The sequence below is a fragment of the Fusarium tjaetaba genome (assembly GCF_013396195.1).
Source record: "Fusarium tjaetaba strain NRRL 66243 chromosome Unknown NRRL66243_c0000613, whole genome shotgun sequence".
NCBI classification, from domain to species: Eukaryota; Fungi; Ascomycota; class Sordariomycetes; order Hypocreales; family Nectriaceae; genus Fusarium; species Fusarium tjaetaba.
In genome coordinates this window covers 1-14,213 of record NW_023501809.1, presented here as the reverse complement: position 1 = coordinate 14,213, position 14,213 = coordinate 1, and the positions used below count along the sequence as shown (strand labels likewise).

Genomic DNA, 14,213 nt, shown 5'->3' with positions numbered 1-14,213 from the left:
ATTATATAATCTATCTTAATTACACGATATTACTGGTTTAATACTTAGCTTAATTATCTAATGCAAGGCTAATGTGAATTAGCCTCGACTTAACCAATTCAACTTGGCTGCTTCAAGGTCTCTTAAACCCCATTTGTTTGCTCACTCTGGTGCGAATTAGCTCGTCGTTACAGATATATATAAACACGATTACTGCTGATAAAAATACGAGAAATCATGTATGCAAAGGAGAACAATACCAATATCCTGATAGTAATGTTAAGTAAAAAGGCCTACTAGGCTACATTCACATCAAATGTATGGCCCTTTGTACTCAAAGGGATGCTGTCCCGATCCATCAAAGTTCACCTCAAAGTCAAGTCCCACGCCTTCCGAGGTCACATCGAACCCTACACATGGATACAGCTTCCCATAGTTAAACCTCTCATCAGGTAACGAAAAAACATCACCTGCTAGAATATCAGCATAACGTTTCAAGTATGTATCGGCTGGCCACCTACCCATGTCTAATCGCTTCCCATTCTTCGTGCAGAAGCCTTGTCCTGTATTCATGTTTAAGCAAACCCCCACAGTATCCTTTGAGCCGAATACCCCTTGTTCTCCGAAGTCCTGACTGGGACGATCGCCATCAACTGAATCAACGAACAGTAAACCATCATCACCATGGTATGCCCATGATCTTTCGAACCAACCGGGCATCTCGTCCTCCCCTGTGTCCCATCCACAGAATCCAACTCCTAGCCACCTTGAGAAATGCTGTCAGTCGAGGGTTCTCAAAAAAGAAAGAACTATGACATACTGGCAAGGTGCCTCCGCCAGAACTTTCACCTCGTAGTAAAAGTAGTCGCTCTCAGCACTAATACAGTGATCGCTGCGAAGACAAACCTTTCCGACATCGTCAATCTCTTTAACCACATTGACGCCTAAAAAGAAGTTAGTGTACCTCTCGAAAATGGGATAAGGTACGCACGGTGCACTTTTCCACAATTCGCATGACCTTCTGTGGGGCATGTAGATATATATACGGCCTGGAGAAACTGCTCTCCCACAAGCGTTACTGGCGTGGTAAGCGGAGGAATCGATGACGCTTCTCTTTGACTTTCCAGATAGCAGAGAAGATGCTTAAATGTGCCCGTTCGGTTGAAGCTTTTGACGAACTCGACACATGACCATCCATCTTCATCGAAGCCGTTCTCATCTGCATTATGAGATTTGAGTTCTTTCTTGAAACCCAGATGATTGAATAAAGCGACCAACTCCCAAGGGCTCGAGAATCTCCCCCAAGACTTTTCTTTCACGTTAGTTACTAACAATCGGAGTAGTGACTCCTTGTTGATCTCCTCGATCTTGTCAAGAAACCACACTAAGAACTCATCGAGGAGAGTTGCGTCAGTAACGCTCTCAAGTATTTCGGATATGCTCGAGCTGTATGCATTGCTGGATGGTAAATTAATGAGTTCCTTGACGTATTTGATCCTCTCCCCGAATGAAGTCCTTCTATGCATCAATATTTGCCGCATGTGGTCGATTTTATCCTCCTGGATTGTGAGATGTACAGGCGTGTTTCCATAAGCGTCCTCCAAGTCAAGTTTGACACAGTCCTGGTCAAGGAGAAGTGCCAAGCATTTTGGATATGGCGAACACGTTGCAAAGTGTAGTGGAGTATAGTTACGCCATCTTGTAGCCTGTTGATTCAACACTTGTGGTTTGATGTCAGGTTTGTCTTCGAGGTGAGCAATTAGCTGCTTGACGATCGCGCTATGGCCGTTCTCGCACGCCCAAGAAATAGGCGGCTCGTCCCATGTCCCAGGTTTATCAATCAGTTCAGGCCACTTGTCTAGAATTCTCGGAACAACTCGAGACAGGCCTTCTCGACAAGCCGTAACCAACGAGGAGTTTCCCTCACCCATAAACGGACCATCTTGCTTCTGTTCAAGTTTCAACAGATATATCGCAATCTTTTCATGCCCGCGGGCAATGGCCATGTCTAGCGCGGTCTTTCCATCTGAGTCCGCTTCCGATGGGTCATAATTCCTGCGTACTAGGAACCTCACCATACCCATAAGACCTCGACTCGCGGATAGAAGTAATGACGTCACGCCTTGCGAATCTTTGATGGTAGGAACAGCTCCGAAAGCTTCCACGAGTGACTTGGCCATAGTCACATTTGAAGCAGCAAGTGCATAATGAAGAGGTGTTCGACCACTCTGGTCACGAGCATTAACGTTGAAGTTTTTATCACACAGTGCGGCAATGGTGCCTCCGTCTTCAATCTCGACCGCAATATGCAGCAGGGTCTTCCGGTGCTGGTACTCAGTATCTGGCTTTGGAGAGAACTTCAGGAATATCGCGCGATCTTCCTGACCCAGACCTTCTGCATTGCCATGGTCAATGGGTGTCGGAGCCTCAATATTCTGCTCTTCGTCGGGTTTTGGAGAACGCTTGATTCTCTTGGCTTCCAGAAAATAGTCAACAGGAGACTTTTCAAAATCATCAAACTGATCAGACCGTGCTCCCATCTTCAAAAGCTCAACAATCACCTGGTCATGTCCAAACTTGCAGGCAAGATGCAGTGCCTGTCGATGCCATAAGTCCTTTTTTAGCACCAGTTCTAGATCGCGCATAGTGTCTCCTAGTTTCTCGCTCAAAAGCGTCATTTCGTAGAGAGCCCCAGCCTTTGAAATCAAGTGTAAGGGAGTCATGCCATCTTGACCACTTTGATACATCCCATGTTTGACAGTGTTCATAGATTGATAAGTTAAAAGATCATAGAAAGGTCTTCTATGGTTGTGTATGACAGAGGTAGTGGTGTGTATGACGTTTCTCTCGAACGCATCCTGTAGATCAAGTAGGCGTTCCGAGTTATCTTTGGATCTTACGGACTCGGCATATAAATAGTAGCTAGGACAACGTTTTGGAGCAACAGAGCCATAATGAAGTGCACTCCAGCCGAATACGTCGAGCATCTTGAGCCGAGCTGAATTTTCTGAGACAGATGTAAGTAACCCAAACAAATCAGGAAGCCAAGTTTGACAGGCAAACCTTTTGCTTTTCCCCGAATTTCAAGCATGGTGACTCGCGGCGACTGTCGACAAAACGTTAAGACCATTTGTAAATAACCCTAGGATGACATCATGACATACCTTGTCTCTCTTGAGAGGTGACACCAAGTCGAAGTGCTGCTTAGAAAAGTCCAGAGTTTCTATAGCAAAACTTTCATCCAAGAATTCATCGTCTCCATCCTCAGATATATAGGTGTCAAGACACTCTTCTTGAACTTTCAATGTTGAGAGAGCCTTTGTCACTCCCTGCAGCTTGGAGAACTGGCGGAAGATCCTTGCAACAGCCTCGCCACGATTTTGAAGATGGTAAAAAGGAATTATCTTCTCCATAACAGTTCTCAGTCCAGCCGAGACAACCGTGGCGATAATTTCACCAAGTTCTGAATTGAGCTCCTCTGAGGGCTTTGTGTTTTCGTCGTATGGCTCATAAGCAAGTAACACGAAGTCCATCGCGGAAATGATAGCAGCAGCAGTAAGCTTTTCTATGCTCTTGCCGCTAGGTTCTTTGACACGTTGAAGGAGCCTCGTGTGACACATGGCCACTTCTACCCACCCGTGGCCGGATCTGATCCGGGGCATAAGTTTGAGTATTTCCTGGTTAGGTAAGAGGCCCATATGGCTGAATGCTGGTATTATGCAAAGAAGAATCTCATTCATGCTTCCGAGACCATATGTTTCCATTTGACGAATGCTCTTGCTGAGTTGGCGATGGCGAAGTCTGGGTCGGAACCACATCTGGTCAAAAGACTGAGAATCGAACACGTGAACACCTTCAATTTCGACTTGGCGAATACCATCGACATGTGTTTGGAGGACTCCTTTGGATAAACGTTTGACTGCTGTCCAGATGAAGCTGGTAAAGAGATGCTGTGCCAATATGCAGGGCAGACTGCCCGTTGAGCTGATACCGAACTCAGAAGCATCGACTGCAACAGTTAGCGTACCTTGAAGTCTGGTTGTTGTGATTTTGATCTACTAACCATTTTCAGATTCCTCTTTTGTTCCAATGACTAGGTCTCCATCCTTGCGCCAATGCTGGCTTTTCTGCTGGCTAGTGTCTTGTCCATCCTTACGTATTTCGCGAACTCTCGGATCGCATTGATCAGCGATTATGCCATCAACCCACCAGGAGATGTCCCTCTTAAGGACATCGTCCTTCAAGTTGTCGCCGACAAGGCGACCATATTTGTAGGTCAAGTCATTTCCAGACTGGGTGCGTCTCCAATCTTGGGAAGAATCCGTTTCATTGTCTTTGTCCGTCCGCTCTTTGTTCAGCCTCTTCGCTTCGATATCAGCCATCCATAGAGACAACGCCGCATCAATCTTCCCAAGATCTGCCTTCCACTTTCCTTGGGAGCTTCTTTTCACAGAAATCTGTATGTAATCTTCCTGCAAGTGATCCCCTTCCTCTGGCCGCCTCGTCGATTTAATCTCCCAGTTCAAGGCTCGAAGTTGGCCCTTGTTGCCATCCCTCATATTGTGAGAGAAGGTATCCATGAAATGCTCAATAGACTGCGCCAAGGCCCTAGCACTCTCGGAAGCCTTTGAATTCCATTTACATAAGTTACTCAGGCGTTCTCGTACACGAAGAAGTTGTTGGCTCGATGGTAGATGAGGACGTTCATGAACTGATAGTTTCGGTTCATGGTGCCCCGAAGCAGCCGTGCCAAGCTTTCCAATAGAATCTTTTTGAATCCCTTCTGGAGACAAAACATTGCTAGAGTCCTTTGATCTGTCAAGCGAGACATCCTCCGGAGTGTTAATATACCAACGACAGAATTCTGTTGGTCGTCTTTCTTTCCCGAAGGGCTTTTCATCTTTCCCTTTACTCCATTGAAAATTTAGAAAGTCTGGATTGAAGGTTATATGCGTTGCAAGGAAGTCGAGCTCATATCCAGCAAGCGCAATGCTATTCACAGGCAAACGTCCCAGTCGTCGACGGATCCAAGCCCTGATGAGAGCCATGAGAATGATGGCCCCGAGCTGAGCAATGGAGCATGGAAACGCAAGGCCACGGAGGCCCATAAATTGAGCGACAAATCCGATGCCAGCTGAAACAGCAGCACCCAGGGTTGCCAGTCGCCACAGCTTCTGAGAGGCCGTCAGTTTCTATATAGGCGATGAGCATAAAAATGGGACAGCCCACCTCTCCTGCCTTGTATTGTTGGATATCATACGTTTTTCGTCTTGAGGTCATGATCCGACGTTTTTGGCCTGCCAAGATGACATAACCTTTGAAGGTTTGGTCGTTAACAGTCTGGTGTTGCTGCACCCACAGTAATGAGAATCTCTTGTCTTTTGGACTCCCATCGACCCTTTCTAAGGAGTGTTCAACTGTACTGCGTTCCACAATGAACGAACAGAGGCCAGTACCAATAGAGAGCATAACTGTACCAACAACATAACATGGAAAACCATAAGCCTTGGTTTCCAACAAGCTATGGGAGGAAGGGCTGAGATAAAAGGTTATAATTGCTGCAATCACAATGAGACCAAGTTGCAGAATGACACCAAAAATAGCGGCTAGTGCTATTTCTTGACCCTTTGTCGGTCCTGAATGGTCGGAATAATCCGATGAAAGGTTCAGCTGAAGATTCGACGATCCTTCGGGCGGCCTAGAAGTATCAGCTTCACCAGTAGCCTTTTCATCCTCTACTGTGTTGATGTTACTGTCAGGAGTGGTCTGATCAGGTAAAGCCGACACGGTCATATGTCCTGATTCCATATCTGAACTGGTCTGGCGAGGCTCCTTGCTGTTCCAACTGTGACGGAGTTTCCAAATAACGATGAATAAACCTCCCATGACATAAAGGATCTGGGAGATGGACTTCGGAAACTCTTTCCACGAATTGTTTAAAATCTCTAAAGCTTTGCGCACAGTTGTAGATTGTTCCCGAATCCAGGCTGTGCTTTTGCTTTCGTAGGCTATGTATCTTAGGATTAGCGACGCTGAGATGGGGATGGTGTTTCATACGTTTGCACTTCATCTCCTTACACCTCTCCGAATTCGCGCTTCTGAAAGATTCGATGCCCCATGATTCATCCTCTGCGGGTTCGGTACCTCCGAGATTGTCTGCGTACTTTCTTTCCGATTCCTTATACTTCTTAGGAAATATCAGAAATTCCGTTATTCGAGGTTTACCCATGGCCCTGACAATAGAGTTCCCATTAAACAGTTCACAAACCTCCCCTGATGTTGAAGACATGAGCTCAATCTCGGCAAGGGCTTTGTTTTCGCGGGCACGCCCGATAAAAGCTTTTGCGACCGGAGAGCCTTGTACGCGGATAGCGGCAGTGATGGCAGTTAAAATGCCTAGAGTTGTGAGCAAGAAGTACCAACTGTAGACGAGATTGACGCAAAAAGTAGTATTCCGATTCGTATGACCGCATACATACCTAGAGGTACCATGGCAAAGACGACGTGGTCAACCCACGTCAGACTCTCGCTCATGAACTGCCTTGCAAACTGATCTCCGAAAAGAGCAATAACCCTAGATAAGAATTCTATCAGTCCCAATTCAGAACTATGATAGGCAAACTTACGGTGCAATATCGGAAAATAGATTAAAAGCAAATTCTGCATCATCCGCTGCGGCGGCAGTACCCGCCAAAAGAGTCATGATGAGAAGACGAAATCCCATGGTGGATTTCATAGCGTTGAATAGCATAATTTCAAAAGAATATCGGAAAATTGATTAGACTAGAGGGGAGGTTTCATGGAGGGTCAGACACTATGGGTTCAACGCAGCTTTTGTCGTGATAGTACAAAGTCCCCTCGGAGCCCTACAGACAACCCCATAACTCACGCTGCCACGTCTCATCTGCGAAGTGCAGCACATGAAGTCCGAGACCCCTGTCACTATCACTCGTGAGGGGTAGGCAACCTGATAGCACATTTGATCAGAACATATAAAAGACATCTATGATTGGGATTTTTACGTGAATTATGGAGACAATGGCGCTCAATATTGAGCGGCCGCATACAGGCCTCTTTCCTGAAGAGTCAGCGATAGACAATGCCAAGCCAGAGCCTGCTTTTCAGCTGCCCAGGGTGCTTAGCATCGGTCAGACGACAGCCAATACAGAAATGGTCCGGGACGGCAGAAATACCGTGATTATGCAGGTTGGTGGCAGAATGCCCGCACCAAGAATGCCACTGAATTGAGAAATGAGTGAGTAGACTGGAGTGTCCCATTGAGATGTGGTTGCAATGGTCATCAGCCAATATTGTGTCACTCACAGAATTTATTTCTTTCGCCCAGGCCAGCCAGATAATTTTAAGCTAACTTGAACGACTCCATTAAAACATGTCAGACCCACAGCTATTGGTAGCCAGATGGATAAAACCAAGGTTACTAGAATCCCCAATAAGAATAAATCTCTCGGTTGACTTATCCGGGTCTTGAGCTGTTGAACGACATGCTGGCTCGTAGCCCCACTACCGACTCTACAGATACTACTTGAAGCTAGTAGTTCACAAGTGTATGTTGATCTATGTAGTCCGGGTAGTCGAGGCTTGGTTGCCAGTCGACTTTTGCATTACATGAATACATACAAGGTTGTTTGAGAAGTGGACTGATAAGGACAGATACTTCTGAAGTGCCCAAGGGTCCGAGCTCAAGACGACGTGCGAAAGAAGTAATTGGTCTAATGGCCATCGATTCCACGATAAATTGACCTCATACCTGACTGGGTCTTTACAGTCGCTTCTGAATCGATGTTCTGGAATTCTGCCGCTCTCATCGGGATAGTGGAAGCTGTTGCCAGGTATCCCGCCAATGAAATGTGACATGTCAAACTCCGCATTTCACCGCTCTCTCTCCACTTCAGCGCCCTTCACCTTTGCGCTTACTTGAGTTATTGGGTCAACTTTTGATATGGCTACAACGCCGAGATACAGCATCGAAGGTATTCTCACCAACGTTCGGAGCGATGATCACAATGCACGATTCTCCGTCCGCCGGAACGGAAAGGTATTTTACATCACCGTCTCACCCACTAACTTTATCAACTCCCCCGACATGACCGAGAAGTACATGGCATATCTCGAAGTCCTCAAGTCACGCGAGGAGGTCATAGGTGACATCTATGATACCGATGTCTACGAATGGGTCATGGCTCCCTTTGAGCCGCTCCTAGTTGAACTCGCGCCTCCACCAGCAAGTGATCCCCAAGACATCCAAATCACTCTCGAAAGGCATCTATTTCCTGATTTCTTTGTCTTTGAACTACACGTCATTGACGAAAGGTTATGTCCTCGACGGGTTGCAGCCGAGGAGTCTCCTGTACGTCCATCATTTCTACGCTTCGACGATGACTTTCTCGATGACTTGGAGACTTGGACTGCCTTCTATGATCCCGCTGGAATAACTTTAAGCTTCCAAGATCCCGAGGATGCGCTTTTCAAGCCGCCTAGTAAGGTTCTCATCGACAACCGTAAGACCGAATGCTTTTTCAAGCCGTGCAACTCTAGCGTTCAGACTAAACGCGAACTGGAGACGTATAAAATGATCCAAGCAGCTGGGTTGGACTCAAAGTTTAACCTATGTCGCGTTTATGGCCTTGTATTAGATGAATATGAATTCGTCCTTGGGGTTTTGTTAACCTATATCGATAACCGGGGTTGTCCGTTGTCAACCAAGATCGCTCCTGGGGAACCAGGCAATCCTCCGCCTGAAGTGAGACAACGATGGATGGACCAGATTGAGGCTGCTGTCTCGGGCTTGCATGGCGCTGGCATAGTCTGGGGAGATGTCAAGGCCGAGAATGTCTTGGTAGATCAGGATAATAATTCGTGGGTCACGGATTTCGGAGGAGGCTATACTAGGGGCTGGGTTGATAAGGAGGTGGCGGAAACCATGGAAGGGGACCGGATGGGTATGGAGAAGCTAAGAGAGTTTATCTTTCCAGCTACATCATAGGCCATGCAGTAATGAAAGCTCATGCTGGATCATGAGGATTGTAGAGGGATATAAGACCTGTAGATAACCTCGATGCTACGACGAAGCGGCTTCAGCACAGTTTGTATCCGTATCACCGACCACCGTCCCACTCAAAGCAAAATTTTACTTGGTATAATAATTAATTCTTCCTCAGTACCTAGTCAGCTACTGCAGCCTCCCATATGCCTTTCACATAATCATCCTCAGAAAAGTCCAGCGGCCATGCGATATTCAACAACACCCTCCTTGCATCCTCCCACTTCTCTAACTTCATATCTCGGCTCTGTTCCTTTATAATCCTCTCGAAAAACGGCCTCAAACCAGGTTCTCGCTCCATATCCCCTAGTTTCTCATGCAAATAAAGACTCATCAGTCCCAGAAGCGATTCCCAGAACAACAGCTCTGTGATCTCTCCCGTGTTTGTCTTCTGAAGAGCAAAGGTGAGATCACGTTGGAATATCCTCATGCTACAGAGATATATCTCCTTTGTAAAAGGACGCCATAAAACAACTACTTGCTCGAGGAATAACTCTGCTGCGATGACCAATCCGCACCATGAAGTCTTTTGCTCAGCTTCTGAAGTGGCTTCATGTTGATGGTCGGTGGATGTGATTGAGGTTTGGTGCGATTCAAGAACTGCGTCGTAAACTCGAGCAGCTGCACCAGTCCTCCAGAAGTCATCGTGTATCTTTTGAGCTTCTGTGAGGTTGTAGAATTCGTCGTTGACTTGACGAAGACTGTTTACTATTGACGCGCTGTAAACATCAGAGAGCCTTGCGCCGATGTCAGGCAGTATGAAGAATGTTGAGAAGAGGCGTGTTGCTTTGAGTTTGAGACAGTGTAAGTATTGTCCTTCTGACTTGTACCATTTGTGCATAAGACGCATGGGATGAGAGACTGAGAGGGTGCTCTTTTCTTCGGTTGACTCTTCAGTGCGGAGGATGCCATGAAGAACGGTCTGCACGCCATGGATGAAGGTGGAGGTTCTGGGATATTAGTGAACGCCAGCTTGAGTAAGAGTGACAAATGCTCACAATACAAAATAGCGATCAGAGAGTTCTTGGTCACAGGTCTTGCCATTGGTATTCGACGAATCTGCTGTCTGGCATGGTAGAGCGTAGATGACATTTAAATGTTTCGCTGCCATTTGCATATCACCACTACAGAACTAATACTAGATTAGTACAACTGAAACAAGGACCGAAATCCATTTGCATACCTCTGTATATGCCAGGGTAGCAATCTGTTTGGTGATGGCAGCTGAAAGCTTGACATCTCCACTGGCAAGCCATTTTTTCACCAATCGCACGGTTTCAATACGGTGAAAGAGGAATGTATGCTCAAATGCTTCGAGGCTGCCGACCTTGAATGTAAAATGAGTAGCTGCCATCAAAATCGCATTGCGGAGGGCTTCAGGGTCCGATATGGTATATGGCATGCTATCAATGTTAGCATTGGTTTGGGACGGGCTTTTTAGACATACCAATCTTTGTTGTGGTTTATGACAGATGTGACAAGGGTTTCGCCATAGACAAAAGGCCTGTTAGTAATTGATCATTGGTGGTGGATGATGAGACGTACAGTAATTGAAGAGTTCATGTGACTTGAGGGGCATGTCAATGGCCATGCAGTCCAGCGTCGTTCCAGAGCCCGACAAAATAAGCTGGCGGACCAGAGCGTGCGTGTTAGGCACCTCAGGCCCCTTGGAAGAACTCGGAGCCTCCCAGGGGACATGCTCCCACGGCTGAGTCGCCCCAGCCTTCTCCAGCGCCCGTCTCTCCCTCAGCGGTATCTTGACAGGCGGATATTCACATGCCCTCTTACTATTAACGCAGTTCTCACTGCCAATTTACACAGTCAGCTTTTCTTCTCCCGAGACAAGCCTAGCCTGGCTCTTCTTGCTGGGATCTCACCATGTGGGACGCTGCTCGTCACAGCGCACCCTGCGGCTTCGGCACTCTGAGCAGCCAGTGCGGCTTCGCGTGTGGGCGCGCCGCTGTCGGACTTTGCCTTTGCCCTTTGTTTCGTCAGTGGCGTGACCGGCCATGGCTTGTGTGTGGTTTATTAATCTTTGCTTATCCGTTTCGGTGAGGAGTTGGGAGGAGAGGATGGAGGGAGATCCATATTACGCGCGTGTCGTAAGCACTAGACAGGGTTGTTGATAGGTGGGGATGTTTGGGCCAAGGCCTGCTGTTAGGGCCTGACTTGTATGATTTATGCTGGGATGTTGCTTCATGGGTGTTGGGCGTGGAGAAATACCTCGTCTAAATGTCCGGATGCGTTGAAAGGGGTATTGCAGTAACATCAGCCTCGAAAGATAGAGTCTCTTTGGGATAATTTGACGAATACGCGCATATTCTGTTGGTGTAGCTTGGAGTATGTCAGGGATATAGGAAAATTATAGAAAGATATGAATAATTCCATTTATCATGGTTAAAGAACTAACTGTTCTTTTACTTTATTATCACATTGAAGAAAATGAGAAATGGAATAATGGTCTTCTGATCTGAGTAAGAAATAAACACACTACACAGAATACTCCCAGCTTTGCTGTTATACAGTGTCAGCACCGAGATATAATAATCCTTCAGCCCTATCTTTAGCGTCCCCTACCTAGCTAACCACTACCCAGCCTGCTGAAACCTGGACCGCATCTCTTCAAGACTCCTTCAAGTACTGCGAGACACTATGAGAGCAAACTCACTACTGCTAACCCCTCTGTTGCCTCATCATTAGAGTTCTTGCTTGTAACTTGGCATTTTTCACTTCCCACAGTTTCTCAACAGCAGCCACAAACTCATCGTAGTTCACCGTGTTCCAATTTCAGCATCAGTCTCATCTTCATACTCAGCTAGCCGACGCCACTCAGGATCAAACCATATTCCATGTCTATTCTGAACCCTGCCCCAGCTCTCATGGTTCGTCCAAGGATGTGAGAAATTGGCCCTGTGCTTGGGATCCTGCATCTTGTAGTCCTGCCACACAGTCCATGGGTTCCAGCTTGCCTCAATGACAAAGCGGTGGAGCCTTCCGACGGCTGTATGGACTGTTTCATAGCCAAGTAGCCGGTCTTCCTTTACAAGACCTTCATCTTCCATGAAAGAACCTAGGCTAGCGCATAGCGTCTCCCAGTATTCTTTTCCGTCGTTATCCTCGTTAATAAGCTTAAAATCCAGGGGGTTCTCTCGCAGAGCCGTGACAAGTCTTTGCAAGACTTGTATCTCGTGCAACTGAACGAACTGGTAGTCAATGAGAAGCTGGATCTTTTTCTCAAATATGTCCGCAGCCTCGCCCTGATATGATTCCTTCCAGCTGGTTAACGGGTCCGCAATGTCCAGGAAAAGTCCCCAGAGGATATTGCCAATATTTGTGCTCTGACGCCAAAGAGGTAGATCGTAGGGGTCATGGGGCCAGGTGCCCAGCCAGGTTCTCATTCCAAGAGGGCAGTCATGATGGACGACGGTATGTATGACGACTGCGTTTGCCCCACGACGTTGATACTCCTGCAGAATCAGCTCGAGGAAGGACGTTGAACAGTGAGATCTGAGAGCTATATCCATCGGCTTACGTATCAGGCCTGGCTTGACGTCTTGGTCGTACGGTCTTATAGAAAACTGGCGAAGGTTCATACGGTAAGGCAGAGAGTACCCATTGTTGTGTAGTATTGCGATTATCTCACAGATCCCCTCAACACGAGCCGTGTTAGAAGTCTTGCCCAAAAGATCAATTACGAGCTCAGGCATATGATGACAGTGCTGATTGTTGCTATACCAAACTTGATCCTTCTGCTCATTTGCCTCGTATCCTTTGCTCAGTAACCATCTGATTGCTTCAATACACCTGTCAATAGGCGCAGAGCCAATGGCAAGGCATTCAAGTACATCGTCGATGGGCCTGTGGTGTTTGTGAGCCTCGTCAGATGGGCATTGGCAGGAGACCTTCCAGGTAAGGTCCATGGGAGGCTTTGCCAGATTGTAGCATTGCTCCATTGCTTCCACGTCTGCACACCTAAGGGCGGAGTGGAAGACAGCGAAGTTGTCGGCACAATAATATGCTTGACGTAGCTCGCGGAAGAACACTCCAGAACTCAATGCCAAGTTCTTGAAGTCCTGATGCGATAGAGTCTACTCATCTTTCCCAGGCTCACCTTTCCCAGGCTCACCTGTAATGTTAAGCAGAACCTCAACGGGGAGGAGAGCCAGACGTCCCTCTTGTTGAGCTGGCTTTTCTTGGTGTTGAGGTCGTGAAGAAGTCATCTGTTTGGATGAAGAAGAAAGTGGAAGGTCCTCGATATGGTGGTCAGACATATTTGCTTTCTGTGATTTCGTGTGAAAATGCGTGTTCGCGCGTGATATGGAGTATGGTGTATGTTGTGGTTTGTTGTAAAAACTCGATACTGATAGAATGTTGTATAGCTTAGGAATATAGCCTACATTTATACTCAACGTGAAATACAGAGCAATGCCGAAATCGGGATAGCAGGTGATGTGTACTGGCGTGTTAAGCTGCAATGGAGTTCACTTACTGTTCATGAAACAACAGGGAATTTGTACCTTTGTTTCAAGTCTTCTGCCCCTTTAATGGATGTGGGAACATCTCAACGAACAGTTGATCGAGAGCATTTGTCGTACTCAGGCCCTTCTTCGGCAGCAACCTGAACAAAAGATCAGAAGCCTGAACTGTATGCCATGGCCTATAAGGCTAAGATTTAGGCTGCAAACACAGATAATGAATGATACACGATATCCTTTTTTCTAATATAAGCCTTTACCCAGAAGCTTTTATAATAACCAACATATCTTATTACAAGCCCTGGGACATTGTAAAGGGAAGAGACTAAGAGGTTATAAGAAGGGATATAACCTCGAGTTTGCATCTCTGCGTATGTCATATACTTTATTACCAATGCCAATTATGAACATGTAGCTTGTGGAGGCCAGAGCTGACCTATCATCAAGGCGCTCTCAAGCCTGGGGTCCGGTTGAACAAAGGAAGTAATCCAAAAATTCAGTCAATCAGCTTATGATATTCTGGTACCAACTTTATCGCAATCGAGTAACCTGAAGTTCTATAACATGGTTTCGGCCCTTACATCAAAGTCCCATGTCGTTTATCTATGAGAACCTTAGTCGCATCTGACAAGCAGGCACTGACAAGTACATAAAGGCATGAAGCCCCAGCAGCCAAGATTTGATAGTACCTTACTACT

The 14,213-nt window shown here is 46.6% G+C and overlaps 4 protein-coding genes across 4 annotated transcripts; 1 reads left to right on the top strand and 3 right to left on the bottom strand.

Moving 5' to 3' along the window:
* Positions 1-291: 291 nt before the first annotated feature.
* FTJAE_14208 (uncharacterized protein) lies at positions 292-6,730 on the bottom strand (the record flags this gene model as incomplete). Its single annotated transcript, XM_037347419.1, has 13 exons — positions 292-449; positions 501-745; positions 800-923; positions 971-2,675; positions 2,880-2,986; positions 3,043-3,085; positions 3,144-3,988; positions 4,043-5,153; positions 5,209-5,381; positions 5,436-5,987; positions 6,037-6,375; positions 6,459-6,553; positions 6,606-6,730. The coding sequence occupies 13 exons, from the start codon at positions 6,728-6,730 to the stop codon at positions 292-294; spliced, it is 5,622 nt and encodes a 1,873-aa protein (XP_037198786.1).
* Positions 6,731-7,939: 1,209 nt separating this feature from the next.
* On the top strand, positions 7,940-8,983 carry FTJAE_14207 (kinase-like domain protein; the record flags this gene model as incomplete). Its single annotated transcript, XM_037347418.1, has 1 exon — positions 7,940-8,983. One exon carries the CDS (start codon positions 7,940-7,942, stop codon positions 8,981-8,983), a length of 1,044 nt encoding a protein of 347 aa, XP_037198785.1.
* Positions 8,984-9,161: 178 nt separating this feature from the next.
* Positions 9,162-11,051, bottom strand: FTJAE_14206 (uncharacterized protein; the record flags this gene model as incomplete). The annotated part of the gene is made up of 6 exons (XM_037347417.1): positions 9,162-9,990; positions 10,039-10,172; positions 10,224-10,443; positions 10,488-10,544; positions 10,609-10,827; positions 10,918-11,051. 6 exons carry the CDS (start codon positions 11,049-11,051, stop codon positions 9,162-9,164), a joined length of 1,593 nt encoding a protein of 530 aa, XP_037198784.1.
* Positions 11,052-11,811: 760 nt separating this feature from the next.
* FTJAE_14205 (uncharacterized protein) lies at positions 11,812-13,311 on the bottom strand (the record flags this gene model as incomplete). The annotated part of the gene is made up of 2 exons (XM_037347416.1): positions 11,812-13,004; positions 13,152-13,311. 2 exons carry the CDS (start codon positions 13,309-13,311, stop codon positions 11,812-11,814), a joined length of 1,353 nt encoding a protein of 450 aa, XP_037198783.1.
* Between the last annotated feature and the right edge of the window lie 902 nt (positions 13,312-14,213).